The sequence below is a fragment of the Echeneis naucrates genome, chromosome 5, assembly GCF_900963305.1.
Source record: "Echeneis naucrates chromosome 5, fEcheNa1.1, whole genome shotgun sequence".
NCBI lineage: Eukaryota > Metazoa > Chordata > Actinopteri > Carangiformes > Echeneidae > Echeneis > Echeneis naucrates.
Genome location: NC_042515.1, coordinates 6,197,602 through 6,222,092, shown reverse-complemented (window position 1 = coordinate 6,222,092; position 24,491 = coordinate 6,197,602). Strand labels below are relative to the sequence as shown.

Here is a 24,491-nt window from a genome sequence, read left to right as displayed (position 1 = left end):
AGGTCAGACAGTGTATGTGTACAGTGTATGTGCGTATCCAGATTAATCACACATTTTCGGAGTATTTCCCATGTTCAGCCAGTCCCCCATCTTTGACTGTAATCCTCATTTATCTGCTGGCTGTGACTCAACACTGAGCAGGCAGGGCTCTAATTTCCAAACTGCCTCCGTTTATAATCTTTCCTCGTGAACTTCAGTCCTCCTGTAGAGAGCTTTGACTTCAAAAAGGGACAGTTTGCTCAAATATGTACGAAGGAATAAAACTCACCAGCAGGCCACCCGTGGCCTCGTATCTTCACACCGGTTTTCCTGTAGTTTCTTTGCTCTCGGCACACACTAAATTTGGTGGTGTCTTTGGCCTGCACAGATTCTTGGGAGATGGTGTTGTGAGTCATTTTTGTAATATTTGGCCCCACATGACAGTGGATGGGGTTGTCTCAGTCGCAGACTGTAAATGTTGGGGATTATATGAGGGGTGTGTGTGTGTGTGTAAGCCCATGCTGTCACCATATCATTGTTGCTGTCAGTCTTTCTTTCCCTGAGCTGACACTTCTGAGTTCCTTTGGCCCAGATTTCCCACTAAGGGTCGTGCTGAGGGAGCCTGTCTCCTCTGGGCGGCCATCCACAAACACAGTGACAATTCAAATCAGTGCAGTCCACTGGCTCGGGCTGCGACTGCATACGCAACCTGCCACGCTGGGTTGGGACGGACAAACGGGGATGGAGACGGGGTAGGGCTATGAGTGTTTCACCAGGTGTACGGCTTTAGCTCAGCACTTTTGTTCAGAGAGAGTTGGACTGGAATGACGCCAGGTCCATTTGCAAGCAAGAGCGAGCGCCTGCTGGCTAAGTAGTCGGATCCACAGGCACCAACTGCAGCAGAGGATCTGTCTAGAGAATTGTTATGCAAGCAGAAACGGAGCAGTCCCACTTTGATCCACGCGTCGGATGGAGGCACGGATGCTTGGTGGTGCTGGAGGCTGCTGTTTTCTGTCCCATCAGACAGCAGAGTAGCACCAGGGGTCTTTGCTGCTGCTCTGCAGAGTTGTATCAGAGGAGGAATAGACGGATGGACACCTGAAGATAAAGCACATCTTTGAAAGGTTGCAGTTTCCCTTGCTAGATTTTTCAGCCTACTTCTTGGTAAGTTTGAGTTCCTGACTATATATATGTATTAAATTGACTTTAAAACCATTATATTGATCTTAACTTTCCATTCTCCCCAGTGACCTTGTTTTCCAAAACAGCTCAGACAAACAATTATACCACCACAAATGCATCATGCTGTAGTTTTTGTTGAGCATGTGAGTAGCTGGCAGTCACAGTCCTGTGCAACAACAACAACAACAACAGGAGTGTCTTGTGGTTTACAGAGATATTTCCATCATGTGAGTGAGGCCTGAAGGGAGCGGGGCGCAGTCAGACTTAGTGGTCTCGTGTTAGACCTTTATTATCCTGCCTGGGACGGGGGGGGAATCATGTGCACACTAATTGTCTGGGATGCGCTGCTGACTCATACCAGTGTGTTGCTACAGGCTAACTCGGCATCAGGCGCACACTCACTCTGCTCATTAACATCCAGGCTGACATAGCAGAGTGTGGTCATTCACACGCTGCTGTTTGATATCCTGATCAAAGTCTGAATGAGCATCGAGTTGTTCTGTCACTGCTGGGGGCGATGAAATATGAAGCGCCAGTGAAATCACTTTCTTAATGTTATGATCACTAACTCAGTGGGATTTTGGGATTTACGTTCAAGTTCTTATTTAATTTAAAACCGCAGTTATTAAATGTTTTTAAACATTTTGTTTCCAGCACCAGGAAGCAGAAACTAGCTGCTGAACATACCAGAGGAAGGCTGGATGTTTTCCACAACAGTTCGTGGTGGAACTCAAAAAAATAAGAAAAAAGAAAGAGAGTAATAGCAGACAAATATGTTGATGGATGTATGATTGGGGAAAAATGGATGCTAACATTATGATACAGCAATGATATGTGTGTAGTGGCCAAGAAATCAGTTTGTGCAGGCACTGCAGTGCTTCCTGCCAAATGTAATAAAACATGGTCACAATGTGGCTGGCAGAATAGATGAGGCTGCTTTGAATGTCATCAGTTTGTTTCAGGAAACGTCTGAGAATCGTCAAAATCAGTTGGATTAATCGTCTGGGAATTGTATACGTCATTAATTTAACAGATGCTGAGCTATTCATGGCCTTTCACTGAGTTACTAAGTAAAGCTGAGGCGTTCACTGTCATGTGCTCGGTGTTTTCTTTTTGACTGACCTGGTCAGTACCAGAAAATAAAGCCCCATGCCATCAGTAGCATGCACTGATGCACACAATGCAGGCCGTGCAGTAATTGAATTCTGCATAGGGAGTCCATGCGTGGCCCTGGGAATATCGCTAATGGTGGGCGATGTCACTGCCAATATAACAGATCTATCATGTGTGCGCAACGTGCTGCACTTTTGAACTTAACTAATTTCGGTGTCACTCTGGATTATGGTAGAACAACACAGAAATAGTGTCCTGTGGTAAGGCCGTTCTTATGGTGGTGGTGGAAAAATGCAGCTGAGGGCATGATTTCAACTCTTCCCAACAGCCTGCACCATGTCCAAGACCATTTCAGAGCTGCTGCTGCCGCAACATTTGTAGCTACAGCACATCCTTTATTGCTTTGTGTTTCTTCATCGGTGCTCTGCGTTGTGGTCATATTGAGCTGCTGCGCAGTAAATCCATAGCTGATTCCTAATTGCACATATCATCACAATAATTGCGATGATTATAATATTGTCATGCACATTTGCACAGCGATGATATGATGGGATTTTTCAAATACTGGATCGCGTTCAAAGGGGGATTTTATTTTCCTTTTAAATGCCACGTCTCAGTGTGTGTGTGTGTGTATCTGTGTGTGGTTTGGAAAGTCTAGTCCACAGACGCACTCCAGCGGCAGACATGTTCCACCTTACCAAACCAAAATTACACATGTGCTGTTGTGGAAAACCGTATACATACTTTATGCTCTCCATATACGATAATTGAGCTTTTGGAGCGACACCCTTCATGAAGAGAAGATGTCTGACTGTATCACTGTGATGGCTGACAGAGGGAAGGATGCTGAACACGATCTTCACAGTTTGTTTTTGGTCATGTTTTCCAGTTTAGATACACTTGGAGCGTGGCGTAAGGCCTCCTTGATGTGGCAGATACAAACATGGTGTGCCGTCCTTTGGTCTTCGGTCTGCTGCTGGCAGTTTCTGTCACTGTGAACGTCTTGTCAGTTGTCGACACGTTGCAGCCATCGCTTCTCCCCTGAGAAAAAAAATTTCAGTGGAAACCCCCACCCCTGACTCCCAGGGCGGAGAAGCTGAGCAGAACCAGACCCTGATGGAAGAACACAGAAGGTTGTTGGTGACATTACAGATTAAAATGAACCAGGACACAATTATTGTATTTTAATCCTTTGCCAAAATGAGCCCTACTGCCTGAAAATATGTCAGTGATTTTTTTTATTTTTATTTTTTATCTGTTTATTTTTTTTTTTTTAGACTTTGCAGATGTGGACTGTTGGACATGTCTGAATAAGCTGACCAGCTTTTTGAGTTAAACGGTCTGACTAGTTTAAAGGAGATAAACACTAAGCATTTAAATTAACACTCAGAAATACTATATAAACAACATAAATTTTATTCTGTTGTTTGATGTGAAATGTTTAGCTGCCAGCAGGAACAACTCCAGCTTGTTTCCAGCAGAGCTATTGTTGTAGTTAAATCCTTGATGCCAACCAGTTACCACATCTTATTCACTCCATTTGTTCTTCTAACGTGTTCAACGTTCCTGGAACATTTAGTTGAAACTGCGTCACTGTCTTCTCTTGATTCCTGCTGGAGTCAACTTTTCTTTTTTATTTTTTCTCCTTCTTTTTTTTTTTGTGAACCAAAACGCTGTCCCAAAGTCAAGGAGACAGCGGTGAAGCCAAATGAGGGTTGATATGATGATGATCATAGTGGGTGATTCTTATCTAGAGTTACATCCTGGCCTGGTCCATTACCGACGTCAAGCTTGTTCTGTTACGATTAGTGTCATTTATTATCCATAAATATAACCATAATCTTAGAATGGTCCATATGCAAAGCACTATTCCAAAAACACAGGCTGCTATAAAAGCTTAAAAATGAGACGAGCATAATGTGATAGCTACATTTTTATTTAGTGAATAATTTGCTGTGAAGTGGCTTTTATATTTCCAGATTTACTGATGTACAGGCGTTTGAAAACTTTGCTAAGAGTCCATTCAATCATATTATTAAATAAATAAATACATAATGGCAACAAAATAACTATGCAAGTATGATAATAAAGCCAACCACAATACATCACATAGTAGTTCTTGGATGTACTGACCTCCTTTATCTTTAAACAAACAAATAATATTTTTTTCCTTTCAAATGTTGTTTGTTCTCATGACCTCATTTTTACAGACGTGTCCATGTTCACAAGCCTTAAAAGACATTAAAGACTGAACGGATAACAGAGCTGAAAGGAATGCTGGCCAATGTAGAAAAATGTTAAATGTTAATGACCAATGTCTTTTTTGTTTTTTTGTTCTTTTTTTTCTTCCATTTTGTGAATGGAAAATGTATTTATTGAGCGTACTTCCTAAACTGTAGCTGTCTAAGAAGACAAAAAGTTTAGTTGCACGGAGGAGTAACCTTTTTCTTTAAACCTAGATTTAGACTTGATCAGATTTGGACAGTGTGTATGTGAGGTTGTTCCAAGTGACTGTGCTTATTCAACTTGACTCCAGCAGGATTAATATGGTTTCTAAACAACAGTCTGTATTTAGTCTGATGTGGGTAATACTGACAGATGGATCAGGCCAACGTTTCAGTTGGTCAGTTCTGGCTCAACAGTGTTTAAGTCTGAGCTCAGTGGTGCCACTGTGTAGCCATATGTATGCAGGTTTCCATTCCAACCAATTATCACTAATTAGCTCCTCTCCTTCTGGCTAAAGGTGAGTGTGAGTGTGAGTGTGAGTGTGTGTGTGTGTGTGTGTGTGTGTGTGTGTGTGTGTGTGTGTGTAAGTAAATATTACAATCGGCTTCTGTAGAGTTCAATATAAATGAAAACTGCAGACATGTCACAGCACACTCTTCAAATTGCACCCTGGCAAAGGATTTTATTTTCCATTTTTTGTACAGGAAGGGGGAAAAAAAGGGAAAAGGCCTGTGTTTACGCTGCCACTCTCACTCCTGGCTCCGAAGATGAGCTGACAGTGGTGACAGCTCGCAGGAATAAGACGACCAGATGCTCAATAGGTCATAGAAATTGTGAATTTGAGCGTGGAAACTGAAATGAGGACTTCTGTCTTTCTGCTGTTGACACCATGTGTCGTCGTGTTTCTACACAGACATGTTGGGCTTCTCCCTTTCCTCCCACGTTTATACTTCTCGAAATAGATGAGAAATTAAAAAAAAAAAAGCAAAAATGGAAAATTGCACACATCCTATTTGACTGTGCATCTTTAGAATGATAAGCAATCTGCCTGAATCTGCCAAGTCAGCAAAATCTCTAAAGTACCCCTCTGGAGGTGTTGCGACAGTTTCAAATTCAGGGATGTTCACAATAGATGTAAACCTCTGCTGCAGACCCTCACACACGCAGCACCTCTGAACTTCTAGTCCTGCTGCTTCTGTAGGTCATCGGTCATAGTTCTGTGATTAGAGCTGAAGGTTTAATTCTCCTCACTGCAGTCTTTTCTTGTGAGCCTCCAGGATGAAATTGAAAAAGCACGTCTTATTTGCGTATGCATGAACTGAATCACTTGTGCTATTTTAGGTGCCGTTGCTGCAGTTTGGAGATTTTTTTTTCTCAAAAGTGTTTCCGATGCACTTTTCTCCCTCTCCTACCTGTTCTAATGACCCAGTTATCTGCCCGCACACAGAGACGCATGATATTCCACCATAGACAACTGCCCACGCCTTGACTCATCACAGCGCCACAGTATGCTGTGTTAAATTCCTTCCTATTCCCCGCACGAGCGTCGGTTCACTTCAGAGAACTGTGCCAGTTGCATAACAGCAGCAGAACTGCAGCGGCAGGTTGTCTCGGTGCACACGTGGGATTTTACAATACAGCATCCTTTACCGACTCTGATCAGTCAGCGGTGACGCTTACTGCTGTCCCAGGTTGAAATAAATTAGTTATGTCAGGGCAGAAATGTTAATCTGGGCTGCTGTACATGAAAAGGCGTCGCTGACCCCGTTTGGATGTAAACCTGGAAGCGCTGCAAGTTCAAACGGTCCAGTTTATTTGGACTGTGAACAAACAAGCAGTCCAACAATTCCAGGCTCGTGTTTCTTTAAAAAGAAAATCAGGTCAGTGCATGATTGAAATGCTTTTGTGTCCCAATCTCACTGAATGACTGTAAGCAGCCACATACAAAACGATGTTTTGACGACACTTGAAAGCACAGAAAGCTCATTGTAGTCATCGTTTGTCTAAGATACGATTGTCAAAGCGGCTCTCTACAGGCTGCAGCTGGCCCATTGCACTTTATTTTGTCACTGGCGATTGGGTGTAAAATGGATCCCAAAGGTCTACTGGAATGAAGAGCAGCGGGAGTCAGGCTCCAAAAATGACTCATAAAATACTCAATTCTCACTGAACGACAAACAAAACAAACCTGGCCAGGTGTCTGGAATCACAAAGCATGTCAGACCCCATCTGGGCCATGTGTGTTTGTACGTCACACAACCAATCCAGTATTACTATAATCCATTTTAACACCAAGAACATCTGAACTGTGACAATCCTGCTTCCCACCTTGACTCAGTTTTTTGATGATTAGTGGAGGATTTACCAATCTGTATTAAATTACTGTGACTGACTGCTGATGGGTGCTCTGTCTGTCAGCAGGGGTCGATGGCAGAGCACAGTTAGGTAGAACATGTCCCTCAGTACAGACCGTTTTCTGTTGAGGTGGATATTAATTTATAACACAAGGAAAAAAATGCAAGTTCAATTTTTACTTTCACAGATTTTAAAAAATAAAAAACACTACAAGCCATAAGAAGTAAAGAGGCTTTACACAGAGGAAGTTCACACGTGTGATTTGGATGTCCTAGCGGTGACATGAAGCTTCTTTCTTTATCTGAGCATAATTCATGCTCATTCTTTTGAGCAGTAATCATGATAATTAGCTCCATTTTATTCTGTCTCTACAACAAACTTCCTCTTCCTCTCCTCACTATGACTATAATATTGGCCTGTGAATGAGACACTGAAGGGCCGTGACATCACTTGGACCAATAGGATTATGATGTTTGAGACGTGAAACAAATCGTCCTTAGCAAATATGGCGGATGAGAATCAATTGATAAAGAAGTAAAGCAGCAATGTTTCAGTCAGACAGATCCAAATATTAAGAAACTTTGTTCTGAAGTGTTTGGAATGAAATAAGTTTCAAATACAGATCGGGGCTTGCTTGAAAAAGTTGATTGATTGGTTTTTGCTGGACAATAAAATTAGTATATACACTTCTGTGGAGTTATTAGGGGTAAAATCAGAACTTCATCTTCTCACATATTAAACTGCGACTATTAGATAAATGCCATTTGCGATGTGAAACAGCAACTCCAGACTATTTTCCTGAAAATTAGAGCTTTGTTTGAGTGTTTTATGATTTCAGAGGTGGGCAGTCTGTATCCATTATAAAACACTTCAGACAAACACTGTATTGAAATTTAATTTTAGGCCCAATTATAAATGCATCTAGTCAGAGTGCACCACTTACTTAGTACCGGCTGCTAGAAATTATGTTTATATATTACCTAATGATTTTCCCCATTCTGTTGTAGTGACAAGCGTTGTAAGGATGTGTTGTGTGTTGTTTTGTTTTTTTTTGAATGAGTCAAGTGCTACATTCATCCACAGTACCAGACTTGATGGGTTGGATAGTGAACACTGTGCTGTAATGACTGTCATTTTGTTGAAATAAACACATTAAATAGCAGAAAATGGAACGTGGACACAGCCAACTAAAGAGGAAACCAATTATGGCCTTCTTCTGTTTATCTTCTTCAGTTTTGGGGGCTTGATGCCTCTCTCACATTATCATGGCCAAAGTAAATGTATTAATTTACATTAACACCGGCGTTTTTCATATAATAAATAATGTAATAATATAAAGATTGAATGGAAGCAAAATTCAGGTCCCTGAAGCTGTAGATTTATTCAAGCATCTCCTGTTACAGCATTACTGCCCGTGGTTAATCACTTAAAGTGACTTAGAAAGGATGAATCCCTGTAATGAGCTGACAGCTCTACACTAAATGCCCACCCAAATCTTGCGTGCCACAAAAAGTACAGTAGGCTTAAATGAGAAACGACACAATGTCCGTGTTTAATGGTTTTATAGTACTCCCTCCTACTCTTTAACTTGATGCAAATGTGTGAATTTGTAGGTGATGCCAAGACAGATAAGCATGGTTTACTGAGAAAATGGACCAGCCTTCATAAGTACTCTCACGCTGCAGAGTGCTGTAGTTCCATTACAATATGATGGATTGAGCAGACACCACGTGACTGTTATCGATGTTGGGGAGACAATGCAATTAGGAAAAATTAAATCCATATCCTTAAAACACGCTGCTGTGCAAACCTTATTGTCTGAGATGTTACAGCTCCAGAATATCTTGCCAGAAAAAATAGGCTTCCAGTGTTTGTGTCTCAAGGAAAATGCAAGGCTGTAGCTTTTTGTGTGTTATAGTTTGACCATCATGTGGGCTGCAGGAATATAAAAACATCATAGTCATCAGATAAAGAAACAAAGCAAAACTCAATAACAAAACAGAGACTCCTTGTTAGAGATCTATAAAGTTAAAGTGTTATAGATTTACTTGTTTGTTTGGGTTTTTTTTTTTTTCCTTATACAGTATGTGTAGCTTGGTCTAGTGCTGCCTCAGGTACTGGTATAAAAAGGGTACATAAAGTAGCAAAGCATCATTTAAGATGACAGATTGAATTGTGTCCCTGAAAACCGCTGAGGTCAGATTGTCTGCAGAGGAAGGCTAACATGCTAACGGTGAGCAGGCTTTGTTCGCATTGGCCTCTGTAATTGTGTTAGCATGCTAATGTTCACTGGCACAGCTGAAGCTGGTGGGAATTGTGTTTGCATGTTGAATTTTGGCTTCCTTAAGTGAAATGTCAGGAGGTCATTAGGAATCATCCTCTGGGGAGCTTGAATGTATGCGCAGCGAAGCAGTTGCTGATTTCAGTCTGAGCCATAGTGGACAGACCGTTAAAACTCGAATCACACTCCCAACGTGTATTCTGCTAATGTTTTACTGAGCAAGCAATTAAGCATTTCAACCTCATAGTGTTCAGATCAGTTTTCTCATTTGCAGGATCGTTTGAAAAAGAGAAAAAAAAAAAAAAAAAGACGTCATTGATTATAAAATGATAAAAAATGTATCAAAATGCCAAAAGTAACTGTGTCTTTGAGGTTCCAGCCATTCAGTCTTTCAAATATCCCAGATATCTGACAGACAATGGTGCTGCAGGGAAAAGGGAAACACAACAAGTGCAGCTTTTATCTGTCACAAACAATAGCAACACAAAGTCTGGAACGGTTTCACATGAAAGCTAGTGTGTCCCTCAGACTCGTGTAAAATGAACAATGCTTACCCGCTAATCTGTGCATACAAGTGCGTGTTTTGTGTGCACTTTTTTTTTTTTTTTGGTGAAGTGTAATGTGACCTCGGCTCAAAATTTGCCCTCAACAGAAACTCTCTCAAACAAAAGCGGAAGCAGTGAAAATCAGGAATCTGGGACTTGGTGCTATATATAAGAATTAGATCAACTAGATAACGTTGAGAAAATTGAATGTAGATAATGATGCACTCGTTCAACTCAATCGGAGAGAAACTGGAGCACAGAGAGAGAGAACTGGTTTGCTCTACAGCAGTGAAATGAAACTTGTCATTTTTCATCAGGTGACACCTCATTGGTTCACATTTGGCATAAAATAAAACATTCATAGAGGGCATGACAAATCCTTCAGGGGTTGGCTAAATGATGATGACTTCCAGATGTAAACAGTCACGTTTTCTTCCTTTCATGAAAGAGATTCTTCTGATGTCTTATGATGCAGTTTGGAGAATTGGCCAGAGTACAGTGATCCTGTCCTGACATGCCATCGGTCTGTGTGAGTATATTTAGCCTCCCTAAGTCTGGTGATTATAGGTTCGGAGGACCATGGCAGTAGTTTTAGCTTCTTGTACCGCTGACTGGATGCTTTGATGATGGTGAAGGGCTGACGTGTTAAAAGGGAGCTCAGTGACATTCAAACTATGACAGAAACATGAGTCCCACAAAGACAACAAAGCATGATGTCACCTGTGTTTTTTTTTTTTTTTTTTTTTTTTTTTTAACAATAGGTGAATCCTCTGTGTGAGAGTGTGACCTTAGGGAAGACGTTCAGAGAAAAAAAAAAAAGCTTGAAAAAGGGAGTGTGAAGTTTCAGGAGATGTGAAGTCTTCCTCACTGGCTTGTTGTCATCCAGCATTGATTTTTCCCCCGACTCACTTTAGAGCAGCACGTGAATCTAAATTGTTTTACCGTAAACTACATCAAGCTGTTAAGTGTAGCAACTCTGTGGGGAAGCAAGTTAGTCTGCACCGCACCACACTGACATTTGCTCATTTCCTCTCCTGGCTGAAGATTTACTCATCTTGGATCTATATATGCTTTCAGGTAAGGAAAAAAAAATCAAAACTAAAAAACAGCATAGGGGGGTTGATTTTATTTGGGGAGCGTAACTAATACATTAGTTTATTTATTTCATACTTCATTTCTATTCCTTAAAACATGTTTCAGACATTGATTTCTATCGAATACAATCAAAAACAAAATGCTACTTTGATAACGTCATGCGCAAAGTGCATCCAACCATGCTCTGCTTAAATGTGTTTGTCTTGTGTTTATTTACATGTGTTTGTGTATAATTCTGCATCTTTGTGCACGCATGTGTGGTGTCTGCATGAAGTATTTTCCAAGTCCTTAAGGTTAGCAGTGTTAATTGGGCCTTGCAGATCCCCATCATCACTGAGGCACACGGGGAAGTGATACTGAGACAAACAGGGACACAAATCTAATTACTTGACATTTTGGCTGCTTTTAAACTACAAACATTTCTGCAACTATTGTTAAGATTGTTCCAAAAAAATTAGATTTAGATTTCTATACTTGGTTCCTTAAACACAGACAATATGTATATTGTTATGACACACAAAAGATGGTTACAAACCAAATATGTTCAATTTAAAGCCATAAAACAGACTCCGATTAATGAAGAATTGCCAGATTAGTTGCTGCCTGCTATCTATTCAAACATTTGATAAACATTTTAAGGTTTTACGTCAGAGGACAGACGCAAAGAATACATTCAAGTTTTAAAGTTTGAAAGGGACAAAAAATAGGGTGTGATACATTTTATTAAGCACGTCTAGGAAACCAGTTACGGAGTGAAGAAACAGAATCTGTCATCGTTTATAGGATGATATTTGTCATCTATAAACTTGAGTAGGTACTTCAGCTCACGGTCATCTTGCTCTGTTGTGCTCATTATTTATCTGTATATGATGGGGTGAAGGTAACAGAAGTGGTGGTGGACAAATGAAGCTCCCGCCATTATGTCTTTGGAGAGGAGCTGCCGTCTGCAGTGCCGCGGTGCCGACAGCCGGTGCTGGCATGGCCTGAAAGGAGCCATTCTCCTGCTGCATGTGCCAAGTGGTGTCAGTCTGCCGCTGGCTTTCGCTGCGTGTTTCACACTGGAGGTTGTGGGTAAAGGAGCAGGAATACATTAGGCAAAGCTGTTGAAACGTATGTTGTGGATTTTTTTTTTTTTTTTTTTTCTTTTTGGACCCTACGGAGGCTTAGATTTTTTTTTTTTTTTTCCTTGTTCCTTTTGAGGTTAGTTAAGGTTAATTAAACAACCTTCAGCACTAAAGTTTCACAGTGTTGATCTAAACAGGGGTGGGCAGTAACAAAGTAAATTTACTTGAGTACTTTACTTATGTACAGTTGTTGAGTATCTGTACTTATATAGTACAGATAGTATAATCTTTGAGGGGTACTTTTACTTTCACTTCACTACATTTGAAGGACAAATATTCAACTTTTTACTCTACTACATTTCTATTGATGCTCGTCATCACAACATTACTGTTCATTGTTTTTAATTGTAATTTTTTGTGCGTGTTCCAGGTAAGAATAACTATAACTATGTGTTTGGATGTCTTCTGTGGACATCACTGTCAACAACACGGTCCAACTCCTCATCAGCGGTGGAGTACTTCCGAATTTGCGGTCTATATCTTTGTGCGGAAATAACACCAACAACTTTAAATAAATTCCTCTTCACTCTCACTGTTACCTGTCTGCAGCTGGAGGTCTTTCCTCGCTGTCTCTTCCTTTCTGATGGCGCTACCAAACTCAGCTGTTTCTGTCAAAGATAAAGTTTTGTGTAGGGCATTAACACAAGCTAGGCTAACGGACGTTAGCATTAGAGCTGGGCAGTTAGCTTACGTTTCAAGCTAACTGCGCTGTTTCTTACCTTTCTCTACATTTCATCGTCACCACCTTTTTTTTTTTTTTAAATATTTGTTTAGAACATTTCTTTACCCTTTATTTTCTTATTTTCTTATTCTCTTTTCTTTTCCTTTCCGATCACCGGACTGATGCTGACCGGACATTTTCCGACCGAACAGATAACAGAAAGCAGCCTGGCATAGCAACAGTAACCAGGGGGGCGGGGGTTAGCGAAGGCCAAACCATTTTTTTTTTGGGGGGGCTTGACAATCAGGAAGAAAACAAAGAAGAAGCCCTTCTGAGCTGAATGAAGCCGGTCCATGTGTTCAACTACTCCGCCTGTCCTCTTCCGTGTGTGTGAAATTAGCCCGGCGTTAACGAGCCAAGCTACGGTGAAAGAGACTTAGCTTTATAGCTAGCTACATTAGCGTAAGCTGAGCTAGCTAATGTAGCTAGCTATAAACTCACTGATTCTGGTCTCCATTTTTGCCGTCATCCTGAATCCATGACAAGAAGTATGATCGTAAAAGGAGGAGGAACTGGACATGGAGCACACCTTTTCCTTAAGTAATTTTTTAAGCAAACACTTTTGTACATCTAGTTAAGCAGCATTTTGACAAAGCTACTTTTACTTGTATTGGAGTAATATTTTACAAGGAGTATCCGTACTTTTACTCAAGTAGCAAAGTTGTGTACTCTGTCCACCTCTGGATCTAAATGTGTGTACCAGTTGAGGAATTTCAACTGGTGACTAGTTTGGGTCTCAGACTTCATGGCTACTTTGATGTTGTAATGGATACATAATGGTATAATGGTCCTCCCCCCTAAAACATCCCCTCCCCTCTCATTTTCCCCACTCACTCATCCTCACACCCAGTCAGTAGGTCATGCGGTTTGAAACCTCGCTGGGAGGCAGACAGCCTGGCATGCAGAGTTTTTATACAATATAAATCTTAAATGAAGACTTATTATCCATCATGAGCAACATGGATGGATAGATGGCCACGTCCTTTCTGGTAACAAGTACTGTATGACCTTGTGCAGCACAATATTTATTTAAATCCACCCACCTTCAGTTTCAAAACCTTTTTCTTATGTTTGTATGTTTTTTTTCCTAATAAATGTTTTGTTTTTGTTATCAGGCTAAATGTTTTTCCGAGCTATTTGTAAGTTTATAGGCAGCATCAGCATTAACAGCGGTTTGCTTACCACTTATCTGAAATGTTTTAGGTTCAACATCAAACTTAATTCTTTAACTTAGAAAGTTCTGTCTTCGGCGGTGGAAAAACAACACCGGTGTTAACTTTATCTCTTCTGAAGGTAGCATGCAAACCAGCTAGCCCCGGCCCGCCTTCTCCCTTTCCAACTCACTGTAACCTACAATCTGCCATAAAGACACACCAGGGCTCAGAGGGGGTGTTACCTCCTGTCCTGTTGACCCAGCAGTGGCCAAAGGGCAAGCGACAATCACCACCACATGTTCCTGGAAGGAAACCACATTTGGAGGCGGAGAAAAGTTACAAGCAGGCTCTTAAGGAGAAAACCTCGAAGAGGCAATTTCAATGTTTGGACTCTAAGACAAGGCTAGACATTTTTTTTTTTTTTAATTGTCTGGTTGGTATATCCTCATACCAACCAGGGGAAACTAAATGGGGTTTTACTAACCAACCAAGTAGCACCCCCAGTATTACTGTAAAAACAGAATAATATTGGTTCGTGGTGTTATTTGCCAGAAAGTCTTCAGCTCTTGAGAGCACTCTTTTCATAGTTTCACACAAATACCACTATGAGTCCTTACTGAAATTTACTTTGAAACTACCTGCTGCCATACTTTACATTATACAGAAAGTATGTATTTTCAGCTGTTACTGAAATAATTCATGTTTGATTCGCCCTTTTTTGTCTTCCAGATCTCAGCCCAGTGACACTCACCGACCATGAGTGGTGGAGTGAATGTCAAAGTCATATCTCAAAGCCAGAGTGACGCAGGTGTCAGCCCTGGTCTTCCTTTACCTCGAAGCATGTTGCCACTCTCAAAGATGGATTCCAAACAGCAATACACTGGTCTCCGCAATCCTACAGTACACCATCAGCATGCAGCCAAAAGACAGCCTTCCTACTCTTTGTCATCGGTGCCCTCAGGTCATGCCGAGCAGCTGAGAGGTGCAGCATTAAAAAATAACCTGTTGCAGCAGAAGAGCAGTTTGTACTCTCATAGAGGCCCAGCAGCGACGGAGCGAACGCATGGAACACTCTCTGCGTACAGCAGCCCTCAAATACCAAAGAGGGAGGTCCCCCGCTCCAAAGATACCCTGGACCTCCGCACCAGCACGCTGACCCAAAAGGCTTTGCGGGACCTCCAGTTAAGACGAAATGCTAACAAAAACTGGACCTTTGGCAAATATCGTCATAGGGGAGTGGACAACGCAGATGAGGACGATGCTTTGGGCCGTCTCTCGGCCCAGGGCCAGCAAGTCGGCCAGGGAAGAGGGCGTCACCTCTTCACTAAAGGTCCAAATGGTAATGAGATTCCAGTGGGCTCCTCATGTGGAATGCGAGACTTCCAGAAATTAACGTCCAACCAGGGCATGGGAGCTTCTGAAGGAGAGGTGATGAGTGATAAATTTTCTCATCAGACTTTCAACATGCCGCGCAGGGCGAGCGAGCCCGGGAAAGTCAACATGGCTGCTGTTGCTCCCTTCAGGTTCAGGTGAGGGCAGTATTTCACCTTTTAAGATTTCTGCTGTTTATTGTAAAGACATATGAGATATGATGCAGGCCATCTGTTTCTAAGAATATTTAATGCTTTTTGCAGCACTTCATTAACATTTAGTCCTTTTTATTGTTGTTTATTTGCCTGTTAAAGTCTTTGCGTTTGCCTCTGCTCTTGTAGATTTCAGGTCCACGAGGACGCGGATATCTCCCTGGATGATTTGAGTGACTGCTCCTCTGATTCCATGGAAGTCTGCTGTGATGATTTAGGTGAGTCTGTCAGACTTTTGCAGTAAATAAATTTCAGTCACTGTTGGCTTACAAGTGATTTTACCTTCTCTAGTCTTTTAAAGGTCCTCATCCACTTTCTCTCATGTCATTATGCCAGAAATTACTAAAATATGGGAAGAAAACTTTTTCATTAAGTTTACAAAGTCCAGCCAGTTTTCCGTATGATATTATATTGCATCCTGTAACACCCAACCTCTAATACGGCTGGATGTTGACTCTGGACTCCTTTCAGCGTGTCAGTTGTTCTCACCAGAGCTGCTGCCAGCTCACGACAAGAGCTTCATACTGTATGCACCACCTGTTATGTGCATCAGGATTTCCTGAAGCATTTCGCTTCTTTCTTTATGTGCATGTGGGAAAACACATTCTTGGCACAGGGCGCTTCCCTCAAATCGCACTGCAATTGTTTTTTTTCTCTGGCGTGCCATCGTGATTAGATTTACGTCATTTATGTCAGTGCTGTGCAAAACATTAAAAGTTGAAAGCTGTGTTTGCTTTGATGCCTGCAGCATACGTGCACCTCAGACAGCAAGTCGCTTAGAGACTTTAATACAAACACGATGTGTACACGCAAACACTGTCAGTTTTTTGATTTCTTAAAAGTGACTGCACAGCCAACACATCTCAAACAATGACATCCAATTACAGCAACATTACATAATTAATGAACTACTGTAGACTATTGATATTGATCTAAGTCTATAAGCAGGCACCATTGACTCAATGGTAATAGCTGTGACCACAAAACTCAGTTAAGAGTCAAGCATACTTGTCGTGTGAGATTTTTATCCCTTTGATTCATCATTTTTACTTTGTTTGATGTTTAAAGTTTTCAGTGTTGCAGAAAGAACAAGGTATGTCCATTTAAAGTTACCAGTCAAACTCCAAACACACTGACGGTGACGCAGCGATTTATAACATCCCGAATTGCCAGCATAGTAAAGTAGTGTGTGACTACAAATGTATGTATAAGAACTGACAATTTACTTGACTGCAATGAGCATGTTGGCAAAATTTTGCCTTTGTCTCTTTGAATTAATAGCCATGTAATAACTGACCAATTTATCTTTTTGGTTGCTGTTAGTGCCAATTAGACAGAGGCATTATGTTCAAAGGTGAGATATCCAGCCTGAATGACTTAACAACATAAGTTATTTTGGTTTGAACATGTTTAATATATTTATTCTTCCTAATCACTCAACATGCACTGCAAGTTAGAAAATGACCTCATGTAATTGCACTGGGCTATTATCAACCCCTCTAACTGGCTTCTTAATTATCTTAATGACTTTGAGGGGCGAGAGCCTCCAGCCAGCCTCCTCAGGGAGAGAGGAGACCAGAGACTTGAGAGGCTCTCCGCCAAGGGAGGACAGATGCAGGGCTGTGAGATTAAGTGGTTTGATGGGAGGATCGGCTTTCACCTCCTGTCTGGGAGTTTCCCTCGTTCCCGCTGGAAAGACCTGAGGGGCACTTAAATTCTGTATTTGAGCACAGAGCAGAGAGATGTGTCTTTGTAAGCTGTCATCCTGCCTCAACAACATGTTAGCTGGAAAATGAAATACTGTTTTTTTTTTTGTTTTTTTTTTTTTTTCCCAACAGTTCGGTTCAGTAGAAACATCTGCAGAATCAACAGCTCAGTCAGGATCTCTGGTGAGAAATTTTACTTGAAAATGATTCAAAGGTGGGAAATAGGGGAAAGTTTTTGCTCTGGGATTAATAGAAGGCAGCAAATTAATCATCGTGGAATGAGGTTAAACTCAGAGTTTACTGTAGTCTCCTGCAGCTTGGCTTCATCGAGGACAGAATATTGCTCAGCACATGAAGGGAACGTGTGAAGAAACTCTTATAGCTGTTCGGCCTTCATCCCTCAAACTGTTCACATCCCAGTCCCCACATTGATCGCATTAGATATGGCTTTTTTCTATAGCATAAATTATCACAGACAGTCCATACAAATGCGGTCTTCATGTGTGCCTTCAGCGCCAAACTTTTGTATATGTGGCAGTGTTGTTATTCTGTTCTGTGGTGTTCTGCTGTGAGCACATGTGGAGGTCTCCCTGATGGTCTGGAGTCCATTGCATCATCGCAGCTGAGCAGCTCCAAAGTGATCACACGTGCTGTCCAGAGGAAATGTGCAACAGACAGCTGTGTGGCTGTAACGTCATACTAAGCACACACACACACACACACACTTATTGGTATTCTTAAAGTTATGAGAACCATCACAACTGACTCTCCCCACTACAATGATGACAACTAAAGTTTGTCTCCACAATTGTAGAGATACACAAACACACCCTAACATTTACACACACACACACACACACACTTGCAAAATGACTCGGATGACCAGTCAGAGTGTGGGAATCAGACCCAGATGTGAGGAAAACCAAATGAAAGATGCAGCTCCACCCTCATCTCTCATGAGAACTGGTGGCAATTCACTCTTTCTACATTTACAGCGAGAACACTTTATTTTGAAGGGCTTCAGTATTTGACAGCAAAGGAACACATGTCAGCATCATGGGTACAATTATCAATGAACTGTGAGGAGAAACTGACAACACTCAGGCTCATTAGGTGTTGTGAGGTAAATGCTAACATCCACATTTCAGCAACGGTGGCGCTAATGTGCTGATCTTTATCAGGTATAGTTTACCATGTTTAAGATCTTAGTTTGTGATGTTAGCTTGACATGTGATTGGTTTATGACTAATACGTATAAATCTGATTAAAGAAGTATTTCTGGGGAACAAAGAACAACAGAGGATGGCTTAAGATGTAAAGTCATGGCAACCCTAGTCATTTCGATGGGGACATTTCTTTTTGTACCACAGTTAATGACATTTCACCCAATCGGTGTTTAGACACTTTGAGTTAGTAAAAAGTAAGAATATAACCCCGATGGCAGTGGAAAAGGGAATGTAAGGGGATTAAAAAATTCAGACTCATAAATCTCAAATTTCAGTCCAGTCAGCCTGAACCAAATCTGTTGGACAGACCAATGTTCACCCAAAATCCAGGTAATTTATGAACTCAGTTTTTGTAAATTGTGTTTGTGTGTGGGCAGCATGGCGGCATAGTGGTTAGCACTGTTGCCACACAACCAGAAGGTCGTGGGTTTGGTTCCTGGGGCTGGCGCCTTTCTGTGTGGAGTTTGTATTTTCTCCCTGTGTCTGTGTGGGCTTCCTCCCACCATCCAAATATGTTAGGTTTAAATCAATTGGTGACTCTAAATTGTCCGTAGGTCTGAGTGTGAGTATGAGTGGTTGTTGGTCTCTGTCTGTCTCTGTGTGTTGGCCCTGAGATGGAGTGGAGCAGTGGAGTGTGTTGATTGACTGGTGTACCTTGCCATTGCTGGGATTGGCTCCAGCGCCCCCCACAACCTGGAAATGGAAAAGCAGTAGAAGATGAATAAATTAATGAATGTGTTTGTGTGTAATGCAAACTTAATCCCACAATCTGCCCACAGAAATATCTGTGGCTTGCAGTAAATTTGACACATCAGAGTTACCTTATGACTCGTTAAGAAACGGGAGTCGGGTCAGGGATTTGCAATCAGCAGGGGAGCCCAAGACCTCGTGATGATGAACAAGACATGACATTGTTACCAGAATCTGAGTGCCAGATCAACCTCACTGGTTCATGGGCCTCAACAGGTGCCTTGATACCAAATGAAAAAAAGCAGTGGAGTGTGTTGAAACTCCACTGTGAGTGCGAGAGTGGTGCGCTCTAGGCATTGTGGTAAACAGGTCAATCATATCCAATGGATTTGCACCATCTAGCATGCTGTCGTTCAGTCTTTCTCTTCAGTTAAAAAGAGCAACACCACTGGTTACATACAAAGAATATGGAAATCTCCTCAGACTTTAAAAACAAAAACAAAAAAAAAGGAGAAATTGCTTTTGTTGATAACACGTGAGCCGTATCTCAGTGGCTTATGGAAAATATTATTATTATTATTATTTTTTGGCAGCTGTGTTCTTGTAGCACTGTGAGGTCTGGTGCAGATGACATGCAGGCAATGTGAAAGGGTGGTTTCCATGGAGCAGCGCTGCATGCGAGCACTACGGAGCCTCCTAAATCCTCCTGAGACATGGCCGTGCATCTCAAAAATGATGATTACAGTCATATGTCAGCAAATAACCCTGCACAAAGCGTTGTGACTGGATTCTCAATTCAGCACCGTCTCACATGCCTATATGTATGTATGTGTGTTTTTGTCTTTGTGTATGTCTTACATGGACTTAAAAGTTACATTTCCAAAGTGTGGTTTTGGGTGTGTTACTTGCTTACACTGGCACATCTTGTCGCTCACTCACTCGGCTGGAGTGAAGTCATCCATTTGGCCCTTGTACTTTTTGTTTCCTCTAGCCAAGTTTTCTCTTTCTGTTTTTTAAAGCTAGTGGACAAAAACCTCCTAATTTTTTTCTTTCTTTTCTTTTTCACATTATATTGACAACATGCATATAGTCATTGTTGACATCACATGAAAAGAACAAAGTTATCCATTTATAGCAGGGTGACACACAACTCATGTTTTAGCGCATGGGTTTATCCAGCTGTAAATCTGGAATTGATATCGCAAGGAAGCTCAGACAGGATCAAGAGATAATCTAGATCCTCCAGTGCTCGGAATGACATTGGGAATAATTCATGTTTTGGTCTGTAATTAGATATCTAAATATACATCCATTCTCATGTCCTCTCTTCCTCCATCATCACAAATCATGCTTCATGTTGAGCGTATTGAACATTGGACACTGGAGGTGAGAGAGGGGGGAGGGGGAGAACAAAGGAGCCGGAGGAGATGTAGGGAAAACACGGTTTGTTAACGGAGAATGGTGCCTGGTTTTAAAAGCCACCCACCGTCCTCTCTCATCGCGCTCTTTGCATTTTCCGTATTCTGCTGAGAAGTAGCGGAGCATCTCTAAAAGAAGGTAAAATGGGGGGGGGGGAGGGAGGATGGGAGGGGAAGTCGCAGGCGAGGGAGAGGCAGCAGCAAGCAGGGGGAGGAGGGAGTGCTGTTGCGTCTGCTGCTGCTGTCATTCTGCTGCTGCACGGTTCAGCAGGAGGCTGTGCGGAAAGGGAGGAGTGTGGAAAAAACGGGAGGAAAGAAGGACGGGAGGGAAGGAGAGAAAGGGAGCGCCTGGGCAGCACTGCAACAGCTGCAGCTGCAGCAGTCTGTTAGGACGAAAGAGGGAAGAAAGAGAAGGCTGCAGGATTGCCTTAAAGGAAGCATTTTCTGTGCTTTCTTTTTTCTTTTTCTTTTTTTTTTTTTTTTTTTTTTGCACAGGGAGAACGGTTTGAGAAAGGAAGCCTGATTTATTTATTTTTTTATTTATTTTCCCCCTGCTGATAGTTTTCTATATGGTCTCATGCAGGGGGAATGCTTGGAAATAGTGTGAGGGGCAGAGGAGATTTGAAAATGGAAAGGACGGATAGCACAAAGGCATACGGCCAAGCAGATGGCAAAGGAGTTGGTATGGCAGCTAAGAGGGCAAAGTCTGGAGTGCCCCAGAGCACACAGCGGGGTGAACTGAAGGTTTACCGGGCGGGTAGCTCTGAGGGCAGGCTACCAGTGCCCTCCAATCTCCGCAAGCAGAGGTCCATGACAAACCTGGCTGTACTCACTGATGCTGAGAAGAAGTTGCACCTTTACGAGCCAAAGTGGTGCGATGACATGGCCAAGCCTGGAGCGGGGCAGACCAAAATGGGCAAGCCAAAGACAGCGGGTGGTGGCACCGGTTCCGGAGGGGGTGCCCCCCTGTCTCGAAACCTTTCCAAATCTGAGCATTCGCTGTTCCAGGGCAAACCCAAGCCTTTTAGCCCTCTGGCTGCTCCCTCCGCCCTGAGCAAGCAGAGCCGCATACCTCGTGGTCCTTATGCTGAGGTGAAGCCCCTGAGCAAAGCACCTGAGGATGGGAAGTCAGACGACGAGATCCTCTCCAGCAAAGCGAAGGCCAACGCTAAGAAACAAAGCGCCGGGGCTGGAGGAGAGTCCGGTTCCAAGGGCCAGGTGGAGGAAGGGGGAGACAAGCCCTTCCTGAAGGTGGATCCAGAGCTGGTGGTGACAGTGCTGGGTGACCTGGAGCAGCTGCTCTTCAGTCAGATGTTAGGTGAGTACAGCACTTGACCACCTAAGGGCCCTCTACAGTACCTTTGGCTGCCATGTGCTACAAAACAAATGCCCTGCTTGTACAATTCTTCAGTGCTTCTCAAAGCCAGCAGCATCACGCCCCCTTTGATACAGCCACTACACGGCACCTGCTCGCTGCTGCAGACCCACATTTCCCTGGAATGGATTTTCTGCAGCTCACTGACTGAGGAGAGGGAGGGGGTGGAGGGCAGGAAGACGTCCTCATTGTGCTTGCAAAGCATGTTTTTCCTCTTATTATTTCAATGAATGCTGTCCCAGTTTCGCATTTCCACCGATGGTTCTAGAGTGGTTTGTTGAATCGCAAAGCTGTAATGATGCCCTATTGTTCTTATTCCTCCAGCATGTCACTCAGGTGTCTGAGGCTTTGGTGGCATTGATTCTTTTAAACGTGCTTGCTTTCTATAAGCATAAGTGTCTGATTGCATGAAAAAGGCCTGAGGGGATGGAGATTATTACCAGCAGGCTGTTCTCCTTTGTAAAGCTCTGATTTAGATTTTGCTGCAACATGTGCCGATTGCACTAGAGGGTCCAGCCGCATGCTTCTGAAAACAAGAGGTGGAGAAGACGGCATGCCATATTGAATTCAATTCAGGCACACACACACGTATTTAGCCACCTCCCAGCTTCATTTATATGTTGAGCTCTGACAGATGGTTTACACCCTGTGTACTACAATGGCGTAAATGGCAGGGAAAATGTCTCGCTCTCTGGAGGTGAAGGTCAGCTTTATCAATAGGAGCACCTTCTATGAACCAGGTTATTGATTAATAATGGAAAGATTCTGATGACGGCATTGTGTTTTTGTTATTTTCCTTGTGCCTGCCTGTCCTTTTAGTTGTAGGTTTAGTATGGATCTTATTATGATCTACTTTCGACAAATGTAAAAATTCAGTGTTAGCCCTTTAATACATTTAGCTTCAAGCCCAGTTTTACTTTTGTCTTTTCTTGCAAAGGTTATTTTACATGTTCATTCCTCCTTTTTATTATTAAGGCCATTTAGGAACCAGCTGTGTAGGAGAGTCATTAAAATTGCGAAAAGGCCTATTTATAGATACCAGATTCCTGGTTTCTGACGACACTCTTGTCAGAGGGCTTATAAATTTAAGTAGCTGAAATGCAAAAGACACTTTACATCCCTAAAATCTAACTTCCATTTAATAAACATGGTAAAAGCATGTCACAAACCAATAAGCATTTCATGTACAATTCATTATTCCATTATTCATGAGGAGCGCATATTCCCTGTTGCATCTAAATTAACATATCTATGGCAGTTTAATCTGTTATCCATGCCTCATTAGCCTGTATGGATGTCTGTCACTCATGTTGGGTCACACTGTTGAGTTGAAAGCAGTGCACGCCATGGATAGCATGGCATCCTATTTGATTCAGTCTGAAACTGCAACCAAAAATTTCTGTGAGCGGAGCAGATTTCTGCACCACACCCACGTCTGCTTTATTAACCTAATTGCACAAAAATTACAACAGAATGCCACTGGCTTGTAGGTCTTTGCTGCTCCAAGTATTGCATTGTCCTCTGTGATATTGCGAAATCAATTCAAAGTCACAATTCTTCAGAAAGGGACTTTATCATCTTAATGAATAATTTATCGTCATCCACGAAGATAATTCCATGCCGGCTTTTGGCAGAAGTCAAGTACTTTGTGCCCATGAGAAGCCACCAAAATGGGAAAGTGGGGATGTAAAGGTGGGAAAACAATCAAAGCATTGATTACTGACTCGAATTAATCAGTGATGGAGAGAAATATCTTTGATTAGTAATATTCATGTTGTCTATTCAGCGCAGTTTTATCCAAAGATTGTTTTAGACCGGGCCTTTTGGCCCATGTTCCAATTGTACATGTACACTTGACATTAATGCTACATTTAAATAGATCTTTTTATTCATAGACTGCAGTATATTTAAGGCCTGATTAATGCTTAATGCTATTTTCTACTTCAGCAGTATATCTCATTATGAGCTCACTCAAAAGATGCTTTTATTTCTGAACATAGAGGGTCTCTTTGTTTACCATTATGACATCAAGAATGGTCAGCTTTGTCTGCATGGTCATTTATTAGACTCTTCGCAGAAGTTTGTGTTACATAGATTCTGCTCAATTCTAGAAAAACTGCACCAAATGAAAATTTCAAACCGGTTTGTTGCTTTAGTTTGATTTTATTAATTATTTGTTTTGTTTCTCAAATGTTAAAATGAGAAATGTATTCCAGGTCATTTGGACAATAGACTCATCCCCCATATTGAAAGCAGATAACCTGAATGTAACAGACAGCAAATACTCACGGAAAAGCCCTAACCCTTTTCTAAAAGGCAATGAGCAAACCTCGTTTCATCCTAATTGTACGCAATCTGTCATGCAAGACATCTGCAATAGTAGCGATTGCTGAGAACTATGCAGAATCATATTGGAAAAGGTAGAGAGTATGGGGGAAGGCATGCAAGGGTCAGTGCAAATGTCACTGTGGAGTCATTTTTGAATATGAATTATTTAACTATGACAGACACTCTCTGTTTTAAATTGTTAATTTGTCTCCCCTCTGCCTCTTTTACTACTTAAACGTTGGGGGGGAACTCACCCCTCTTTATTCAGGGGGTGATTTCATGTAGCCAGTATAAATTAAACCTTAAGCTAAGCTGCATGCTGACCCTGGTTCTGACTTCGAATCCGGAGCCTCAGAAGGTGCTGTTTATTTGAACTACTCCTTTTGTACA

General features: G+C 41.9%; 1 protein-coding gene across 5 annotated transcripts in view; it reads left to right on the top strand.

The window, feature by feature from the left end:
* Positions 1–20,930: 20,930 nt before the first annotated feature.
* Positions 20,931–24,491, top strand: part of nav1b (neuron navigator 1b) — a 40,249-nt gene continuing 36,688 nt past the window's right edge. For all 5 annotated transcript variants that reach the window (XM_029501883.1, XM_029501882.1, XM_029501881.1 and 2 more), the window contains exon 1: positions 20,931–21,716. In XM_029501883.1, coding sequence (XP_029357743.1) covers positions 20,987–21,716 — 730 coding nt within the window. In that variant the 5' untranslated portion in view covers positions 20,931–20,986. The remainder of the gene's footprint in view (positions 21,717–24,491) is intronic.